General features: G+C 50.5%; 1 protein-coding gene across 1 annotated transcript in view; it reads right to left on the bottom strand.

Moving 5' to 3' along the window:
* Positions 1-10,176, bottom strand: part of CACHD1 (cache domain containing 1) — a 92,228-nt gene that overhangs the window by 3,740 nt on the left and 78,312 nt on the right. Inside the window, 11 exon segments of the mRNA XM_036387673.2 lie at positions 1,023-1,124; positions 1,905-1,982; positions 2,890-3,051; positions 3,662-3,813; positions 4,410-4,526; positions 4,682-4,768; positions 5,355-5,515; positions 6,709-6,825; positions 6,916-6,945; positions 6,947-7,016; positions 8,854-8,976. Coding sequence (XP_036243566.1) covers positions 1,023-1,124; positions 1,905-1,982; positions 2,890-3,051; positions 3,662-3,813; positions 4,410-4,526; positions 4,682-4,768; positions 5,355-5,515; positions 6,709-6,825; positions 6,916-6,945; positions 6,947-7,016; positions 8,854-8,976 — 1,199 coding nt within the window.

Raw genomic sequence — 10,176 nt, 5'->3', positions numbered from 1 at the left:
GCAGGGGAGACACATCCCAACCCCCTGAGCCTAATGGTGCCCAGCTTAAAGGTGATGGAAGATCAGAGAATCCCAGAATGGTTTGGGTTGGAAGGGCCCTTAAAGATGAGCCCATTCCACCCCTGCCACGGCAGGGACACCTTCCACTATCCCAGGGTGCTCCAAACCCCATCCAGCCTGGCCTTGGACACTGCCAGGGATCCAGGGGCAGCCACAGCTGCTCTGGGCAGGACAATTCCTTCCTAACCTCTGATCTACTCCCACTCCCTTTCAGTGTGAAGCCATTTCCTTTGTCCTGTGCCTCCAGTTCCCTCAGGGGGAAGAACCTTCTCCTGATCTCCAGCCAACCCTCCCCTGGCACAGCTCCAGCCATTCCCTGGTCCTGTCCCTGTCACAGGGAGCAGGGCTGCCCCTCAGGAGGATGTTGAGGACCCCAGTGAGATCTCCCCCAGAACAAATCCAATCAGAACTGTCCAACAGCAAAGCCAGAAGGAGCAAAGCATTTACTCTGGCTTTCCTTCTGCAGGGAGCCAGCCTGCTGAGGGAGAAGAGCCCCCAATTATGCCAGAGCCAGTGTCCTGAGGGAAAAGAGCCCCCAGCCCTGCCAGAGCCAGTGTCCTGAGGGAAAAGAGCCCCCAATTATGCCAGAGCCAGTGTCCTGAGGGAAAAGAGCCCCCAGCCCTGCCAGAGCCAGTGTCTTGAGGGAGAGGAGCCCCCAATTATGCCAGAGCCAGTGTCCTGAGGGAGAGGAGCCCCCAATTATGCCAGAGCCAGTGTCCTGAGGGAGAAGAGCCCACATCCCTGCCAGAGACAGTGTCCTGAGGGAGAAGAGACCCCAGCCCTGCCAGAGCCACTGTCCTGAGGGAAAAGAGACCCCAGCCCTGCCAGAGCCGGTGTCCTGAGGGAGAAGAGACCCCAGCCCTGCAGAGCCAGTGTCCTGAGGGAGAGGAGCCCCCATTTATGCCAGAGCCAGTGTCCTGAGGGAGAGGAGCCCCCAGCCCTGCTGAGGGCCCAGCACTCACCGTGGTCGCTCTCGGTGCCCGAGCGGCCCCAGTAGCGGCGGCGGCGCTCGGGGCTGTGCGCGTGGCGCTCGATGACGGCGGCGATGAAGCGAGTGTTGCTGACTGCGACAGACACAAACAGCTCAGAGCACAGCAGCCTGCAGCCCTCTGCTGCACAGGGCACTGCCCAGCCACACAGCAGCAGAGAGCTGGGCTTCACAAGGGTCAACATCCAGCCAGGAGCCTTCAGCTGGGCTGTGCCAGGGCTGAGGGTCCCGTGGCCATAGTGTAAGGGCTCCAAAGGGAACAAAAAGGGACGTGGAGAGGCAGTACATGCAAGATATGCTTCAAATCTCGAGTATTGTTTTAGTGAGGGCCCAGTGCCAGGGATCCAGTTTGACCTGGAGCTTCCCTGGAGTTTGGGTGCACCAGCTCAACTTAGAGCACACCAGGATCATGCAAAGTGCCATTTTTATTGGATGGCAGAGAACTGCAGGCACCCCAAATCAATGCAAAAAGGATTTACTGTCATGTTTGCTGGCCATGCTTGCCAGACTTGGCTTCTGCTTTCTAAGGCCAAAAATGAGGAAGGGTTTTCCACACCCTGTGCTGTCACAGTGGCAATTTTTAAGGTGATCAGAGCTATTTCTGGAAGTGTTCATGACAGGGGGTTGTAAGGGGCAAAACTCCTCCACACTCAATGGAGAATTATCTGTTAAAAGTGAAAAATGTCATTTTTCAGCATGAGACTAAAGGTGCACTATATGTCTGAATTCAAAGATTGCTCTTTCATTTCCTACTGCTGATCAGCACAGGGCATCCTCACATATTCAAATCCAGGGTGTTAAAAAACAAATGGCTGATTGAATCTCACAGTTTTTCCCCAGTTTTTTTGGTACTTACTGATTCCTCTGTCTTCATGGCTGTCGTCATCCCTCTCATCCCTGTCGTTTTCCAGGTTGGACATACGCACTGACATTTCTACACAGAGTTACAAACAGAAAATACAGCTGGTGAGAGAAAGGTTCTGCACCATCTTACTGCCAACTGCCACCCCAGGAACAAGAGTGGAAACACTTTGTGTTACTGGTCTGAGCTGGGGGTGCTCTTCTTCCAATGTGGATGGGGCTGGGATAGCAGGAAATGCCTCATCCCACCTCCCCTGCAAGGGACTCCTTAAAGTTCTGATTTACAACAGAGCTGGGGGATGATCAAATATAGAGGTTATTAGCTCTGATCACACTTAAATTCCCAAAATGGTTTGGCTTGGAAAGGGCCTTAGAAGCCCATCTTTTTCCAGCCTCCCACTATCCCAGGCTGCTCCAAGCTCTGTCCAGCCTGGCCTGGAACACTTCCAGGGAGGTGTTCTCACCTCTGGATCTTTATCTTTATACCAGTATCCCTGCTCCCAGCACAATTTTGCCTCTCAGACTTCAGTCCTTTCATCTCTCTGTGCACAGACATTCCATGAACATCACATGGACCAGAACAAGGAAACACAAGTGAAAGAAGACACATGCCAAACCCAAGGCAAAAGGGGGTGAGAAGTGTGTCACTCCCAGCAGCTGCACAAAATAAACACATGATGGATCTGCTGGGCCGAGCTGCAGAAAGCTGGGATTAGTGTCTGAGCTCTGGCAAAGCTTAGCTTATCTCCCTTTGGGTCTGGGCAGGCTCCCTGGGCAGCAGCAGCAGCTCTGGCTGTACCCAGGAGAGGGCAGCAAGACACAGCCCCTGCGCCAGGCTCGCTCCCTGCAGCTCCAACCAGACTAAAACCAGGGAAACACTGCAACAACACCGGGGGGGGGCAGCTCTGGGACTGCTTTTCCTTTGAGTTTAGTCGTGCTGCTGGGTTTGTTTCCATCCCCAGCCCCTGAGTGGAGCTCACCCTGTGCTGCCAGCGGGGACATGTGCTGGTGGCTGCGGCGGTGGATCTGGTGCCGGTACGCGTACACGGCCAGCACCAGCACCATGATGCAGCCCATGATGCCTCCAGCCACGGGGCCCACGGGGGCACTCTTGATCATGTTCAGGGTGATCACCTCATCTCCTAAAGCAAAAGGGACAAAGCAGAGGGAGAACAACACCATGAATGCTTTGCAGGAAGGGTTAAACCAACATGGAACATGGAGAAGCTCTGCAAGGATTTCTGGGTGCCTGACTGTGCTCACTTGGAATAGGAAAAGGAACTCAGAGAGGTGCAGGAAGGGTTAAATCAACAATATGGAACATGGAGAAGAGAACAAACTCAGGTGCAGGAAGGGTTAAATCAACAATATAGAATATAGAGAAGCTCTGCAAGGATTTCTGGGTGCTTGACTGTGCTCACTTGGAATAGGAAAAGGAACTCAGAGAGGTGCAGGAAGGGTTAAATCAACAATATGGAACATGGAGAAGCTCTGCAAAGGTTTCTGGATACCTGACTGTGCTCATTTGGAATAGGAGAAGGAACTCAGAGAGAAGACAGGAATGCACAGTTACACTCAGCTCCACATCAGGATTTTCCAGAAGGGGATATTCACCATGTCTTTGCTGCCTGGTGCACTCTTTATGCTGATTTAGCACTGGCTTAGAGGTAAATGATATGTGCAGAACCTGCTGCATGTTCTGGGACACAAAGAGCTGAAGGCAGCAGCAGCAGCTCAGAAAGGCAGAGTTACCTATTGCTCCCAGGTCGTCCACATAGGGACTCTTGGCTCCCACGATGCCACCAAAGCATTCCTTCTGAGGGGCACAGTAGGACTTGTCCAGGTGGGTCTTCCCATCGCTGTCCACCATGCACCACTCGCAGTCCAGCACTCCAAAGCAATCCCTGCATGCCAACAACCAAGTAGGACGTGGTTACTTTCCAGCTTAACACCTCTCCTCTGCAAAGCTCAGTCTGGGTTAGAGCCACGAGACAGGGAGAGGCCAAGAGCATCTGTAGACCCTCAAGTATGTGAGTTTAGCCAGGAAAAATCCCATGGGAGTGCTCGAGTACCACAAGGGAAGTTACACAGGGAAGCTGCATTTCCAGCATCCCTTTTCCAACTCTGTCTGCTTTGGTATTTTCCTCCACCACTCAGCCTGAGCAAAGGGAGAATCCTACTTGTGACTCCTCCAATAAGACATTTCTCAGTGTGGTGAAGTCTGGCTGCAGTTCCAGCCTTTCTCTGCAGCATTTGGAAGAAAGAAGAAAAGATTTGGGCAGCCTGGTCAGAGCTTGGTGTGTTTTACCAATCTCAGGTCCCTGGAGGCTGCCCATAACGAGCAAAAATGAGCCCTCAGTGCCAGGAGTAGAACCTCATTCTGGCATCATGCTTTTTTCCCCCTCTATTTTTTTTTTCTTTGAAACATTTAAAGCAGAGCTATTGCCATTGGATTATTTCCACAAGAGAGTATTCCAAGGGGTGGGGAAGGCCACCTTACCCACTCTCTGTCCTCTGGTTGCACTGGGTGTTGATGCACTGGGGGAGTGCATCCTGCAGGCTGGGATCGATGGCTGTGAAAGTCATTGGCTCCTGGTGCACCTCACAGCTGGGATTCCTGCATGGCAGCAAAGAACAGAGCACTCAGAGCACAGTCCATTCAAATCATCTTCACCTCCTGCATGTCATCTGCTTCACTGTACTGAAAATCCTGCCTGTGGCATCTCAGCAGGACCAACAGGGAGTTCATTCCTGCAGTGTCCTGGCTCTCACCTGCTCTCAGCGTTGGTCAGGTTCCCAGTGCACTCGTTCACCTCCAGTGGGCACTCACAGGGACACTCACACTCGTTCTGTTCCATCCTGCAGGGCACAAAGCACAGGGAAAACCCATCAGACACCTCTGGGATTTCAACTCCATGGTGCTGCAGCTCTGGAGCAGCAGTTCCCATGGAAAAGGCTGTGCAGCGACTCTGCTCCTTCCCCAGGAACAGGGATTGCTCTGCCCTGCACCAGGACTGAGGGTGATCCACCCCTGGAACCCCAAAAGCAGGGAGTCCCTCACGTTTGGATGTAGGGATCCTTCCTGGCAGTGCCACAAACACCTCAGGATGGTGTGGGCAGAACCTCCTGGATCCCCTCAATGAAAACCCCCCAATCCGTGGAAAATCATGGCAATTTCTACACCATAGGAATTTCTATACCTCACTCACAGTAACTGCTCTTGAGCCACAGGATCTCAGTGTCTTTCAGCATTGCCCACCCAAACTCCCCTGGGTTAAACTCTCAGACAGCCTGGCAGAGATACCCTGCACCTCTCACAGGGGCACAGGCAGAGCACTCTTACTCTCCCTGATTTCACCCCGAATGAAGTGATGAACCGGCTGTGCTGTCTGAGCCTCAGAGCAGGGCTGAGGACAGCAGTGTCCCAGGCCAGGCAGCGTGTCACCTGTGGCAGTTGAGGCACAGCCTGTCCACCATGCTGCAGGCACAGAAGGCCAGCGAGTCGCACGTCTCGTTGACGATGCCCACGAAGGCGTTGGTGCCCGGGATCCTCGTCAGCCTGTACTTGGAGCAGTGACTGCCGTGCACCAGGTTGGTCAGGTCACCCTGGGCAAAAAACAAGGTGTCAGTGGTGTCAGATGTTCTTTTAGGGAGCTGAGGACTCTTCCCTTCCCCAGGGATCCTACAGAGCTGAGGGGACACGGATTCTGCCACAGCTTCCAGAACTGGCGGCTCCCCTCAGGAGCTTTGTGAGGGAGTGCCACCCTCACAACACAGAGGCTGATTAAGGAGTGGGTAAGTTTTGCCACCCCGATACTTCTGGGTGAAAAGGCTTTGCTGAAGGTAGAAGGGAATTGCCTTAGTTGTGAAAATGAGATGTGGCAGCAGAGGTGACATTTCACTCCTTCCCAGCACTCCTGACCCATCCCCACGGTGCAAGCTCTCAGTGACCTCCCCAAGGCTCTGATGGGAGCCACCACCACGTGCTGGAAACTTCCTGAGCCTTAGGAAAAGCCACCACAGCACTGCCCAGCTCCTGCAGATTCCTTCCTGATCCTTTCTACAAGTTTCTGCTCCGTCCTACACAATTTCCTTCCCAACATCACACTTCCCACTTGGCATTTCAAGTGTGGGGAAAATGTTTAAGCCAACCTGACATAAATCAATGTATTCTGACATGACTTGCAAATATTTTCCAATCTTCTCCCACAGTGTAGCAGCTTTGGAATCACTGTGGAGGGACTTTGGCAGGGTGGATCTGTGGCTCTGTGAGGGATGACAGCCCCTGGTTTAGACTCCTCATGAGGGGAAGCTCACACAGGATCCATGGAGAGCACAGAGTGTGCAGGACCCCAGAGATTTCGATCTCACAAATGACAGGCTGGGAATGCTCACCAGTAAATGGATTTATTTGGACACCTAAAGATAAGTTATTAGAGATCTGACAGGAGGATGTGACACTGGCCAGAGCTGGAGCCAGAGGTCAGCTCAGATCCAAAGCAACACATCCCAGCTATAGCTGGAAAATCCTCACCCAGCAGCAGCAAACTGCCCTTCTTCCCCTGGTGCTGGCTGAGACCCGCAGACAGAAGCCACACTTGGCCAGGGCTCACATCCATAACCCCTGCATGTCAGGGGACTCTGTTTGTGTCTGGAGAAGGGGAACAGAGGCCAATCCCCATGGAAGGCTGGCTCCCAGCCCCAGCTGCTGAGCCTGGCAGGGACTTGTGTTTCCACCAGGAGAAACCCAACCCAAGCAAAGGCACTCAAAAGCCAAATCAGAGAGAAACCACGCTCACCACTAAGCTGGTGTTGAATTTGTAGAAGCGCTGCACGGTCCTGTCGCTGAAGCTGTTGCAGAGGTTCTTCTTGACAAAGTTGGGGTGGTTCAGGATGTCGTTTGCTACCAGAGGCTCCTAAGGGGGAAAGGCAGCATTTGATGCCTTTGGAATCAGACCCAGACAGGAATGAGAGGTGTGGGCTAAGGCAAGGGAAAGCAGGCAGACCTTGTGAGTGATGTGCTGCTGCTCCACAGGGCGCGTGGCCCTTGGGGTCGATGAGGGTTGGATGTGCCACCAGGTACCCCCTGTCCTCCATGATGAAGCACCTGCCCCCAAAACACAGCAAGAGCCTCCTGTTAGACCTCCTCGGGCTTCAGGGCAACGGGGTGAAATAAAACATGGTCTTAAAGGGCTTTTAAAGGTTTCCATTTAACAGGGCCATGAAAGAAATTCCTGAAAAATGTCCTTAAAAATGTGTTGGGTATTTCCCCAAAGCTTTTCCATCTGTTACTGCTCCAGAGAGCCAGGGCCATCAAGGAGTTGAAAACAGAGCTGATTAAAACCAGAAAGGAAAAGCCATCAGTGCATTGTCTGATTGGGGGAGAGCCAGAAATGAACAGAGCCTAATGAACTTGGAAAGCTTTAATGGCTTATTAATTTACTATGTGGCTAATTAAAGAGAGATTTCACACTCTCCTTTAATGCCCTCCCCCTTCAGAATTCGATTTGAGTGGGGGATAAATCACTCCTGCTCCACTCCCAGCCCTCCCAAGCTTTCCTCTCCCTTTTCAGCTCTTCCCATGTTGGAGCTGTGTCCCAATCCAGAATCCAGGGAGTTCAATCCATCCCTTTTTCCCTTTTTCCCTCTCCCGTTTCCATGGCCACAGACGGCAGCGCTGGGGAAGGCACAGGACCGGGGTGGCACCGACATCAGGGGCTCGGTGGCCACGGAGGGGACAGGGAGAGGTTAAAACCCCACTTGATGTTCCCAAAAGCTCAGCAGGGTGGCAGCCACAGCCCTGGCACAGCGGGGACCCGGCTGGATCTGGGGCTGGAGCAGCTTTCAGTGGGATTCCCATGGCATGTGTCAGGTACCCACAGCAGCTCGGGGGGAACAGAGAGCAGGGGAAGCCTCTCTGCTCTTCAGGGGTACAAACTTGGAGTTTTTGGGGGGTTTCCATTAGAAATCCACACAGAGATGTGGTGTTTGCTCTTTTTCCTGACAGGAAAAGCTTAGGAGAGATAACACTACAAAACCCCAAACACCTGCGTTTACATCGAGACTGGAAACATTGGATCCAATTTCTGCATCAGAATGGTCTGAAAAATATCCTCCAAATTCCTCATTTGGGGAATGCAGGAACAGAAAAAAGCATCTGACCTTGCTGATCAGCAGCAGTTTTTTACTGGGAGGGAGTGATGCCAAACCAGAAATCCTGATTTGGTTTTTTTTATATGCCATAAAATATATAGAAAAATACCCAAACCAGAAAAGAACTGGGAGGACGACAGAAAACCACTTCCCTTCCCAAATTTAAGGTTTAAAAACAAACAAGGAACCAACAGCAATGCCCAAACCACATGATCACGTTACTCCGGATCCGAACCAGAATTTATCCCACTCCCACAGGATTTTTCAAAAAAGGAACAGTTAAGATACCCAGGGGTCTGACTGAAATTGGATACTCCAGATGAAATCAGACTTCTTCTGCCTAGGCTGTGCTATGGATTTCTGAGAAAAAAATCCCAAAGTTGTATTTGAAAAATTGGAGTTAAAATAACTGAGATCCTGTATCATTCTTACACGCTCACAGGAACTAAATAGGTTAAATTAAAACAAACAGGAGAACTGGGAAGTGTGTTCATTTAATAAGGAATGTTTTTTCTACCCAGAATTTCAAAGAAGTCTAAATATAACAAAAAAAATCAAATCAAATCTGTTATCTTCTGCTTTTGTAATCCTGCAGATTGTTTATTTAGCTGATGGCAGTTTGATCTGGAATAACAAAAACATCCACATAATCTTTATGAGAAGGACAAGCACAAGTTCTACTGGAAATCAGAGAACACACACTGAAAGTAACAGAATCCTTGGAGAAATTAAGTTGGAAATGTCCTCTGGGTCATCTGGTTAAAGAAAAGAAATATTTTATTTATTTTTACCTGATTTTGTTCCCCCCATCTTGGTTACAAACTGGCAGCAGGTCCATGAGGACTTTGTAGAAATATCTGAGGGTGAAGTCGATGCCCATCACGGCCACGGAGTGTCCTGAGGACATCTGAGCACTGCAGTGAGGGGAAAGGGGAAAAAATTATAAATAATCAAAAATAATCTTTATTCAGGGTAATAATAATAATAATTCCTATTTTAATTACCCCTTGTACAGCCAGCACAGGAGAAGCCCAGGAGTGAATCCCACCCCATACACGCCCCCACCACCTACAGACATTGAATCCTGAGCGACAGAAATTAGGATTAAAAATTCCCCATCCACACAAACAAAGAGAGGATGCAGCCCTTGTATTCTCCAATTCTCCAGCTGAAGGAGTTACCTGAACCCCCTCTGCTCAGCCCCCAGCAGGAGGAATGAATGTGAAGGTGCCAGACTTTGAGCTAAATCCCTGAAACTCCGGAGTGTGGGAGTGATTGTGAATGGCAGGCAGAAAATGAGAAGAAAATAACATTTCTTAGGGTAGGTTATGAAAAGGACCCTGTGATGTGGTGGTGGTGTGCAGCAGCCTGAGGCTGCATTTTGTCCTTCCTCCATTCCTAACACCCCAGTGCTCCCAGTAGCACTGAGAGGCCACAGCCAGACAGTTCCCTCTCCCCCCTGCAGGACACAAAAGGATCAGCTCAAGGGTGTGGGATTTGCACCCATGTGGACCTTACACCTCTGACTTGCTGCTCCTCAAAATTCACTTTTCTCCTTTATTCAGTCTCTGAAGAGAGGAATGAAAATATTTAGAAAAAGGAAAAAAATGAAGATGCTGCAAGGCCCAGCTGGGCTGCACAAACAGCTCTGGCCACCCCTGCTCCATGGAAACCCAGCTCTGTTTACTGGGCTGAGGTTTGTTTGCTTTTCAAAGAGGTGCAGTGGAGATGCAGTCAAATCTCATTTGTAGACAGATGAATACAGATTTTTAAAACCTGCATTTGATTTATTGTTCACATTTCCTGGAGGAGGAAGGGAAGGATGGCAGTGAAGCAGCACAGACACATTTCATGTGTGACAAGGCATCGAGCTCTGAAGTTCTGCTCTGTCCTAACAGACATAAAGCCATTAGGATGTTGTAAATATTTTAGCTTCATTTTCAAGCATTAAATCCTCCTGCTTTGCTGATGCCAACTGCATTAAACCACATCAGGCATAAATCTTCTCTTCCCAGCCTCCATAAAAAGGAATAAGATACACATAAAATGGGAATGAGAGGTGTCAGCTCTGGCTGCCCTGATGTGGGTATTTAAACCCTCCCAGCAGTCCCTAA

The sequence above is a fragment of the Molothrus ater genome, chromosome 9 (genome assembly GCF_012460135.2).
Source record: "Molothrus ater isolate BHLD 08-10-18 breed brown headed cowbird chromosome 9, BPBGC_Mater_1.1, whole genome shotgun sequence".
Taxonomy (NCBI): Eukaryota; Metazoa; Chordata; class Aves; order Passeriformes; family Icteridae; genus Molothrus; species Molothrus ater.
The sequence above is the reverse complement of the archived record's forward strand: the minus strand, read 5'-3'. Positions and strand labels throughout refer to the sequence as shown.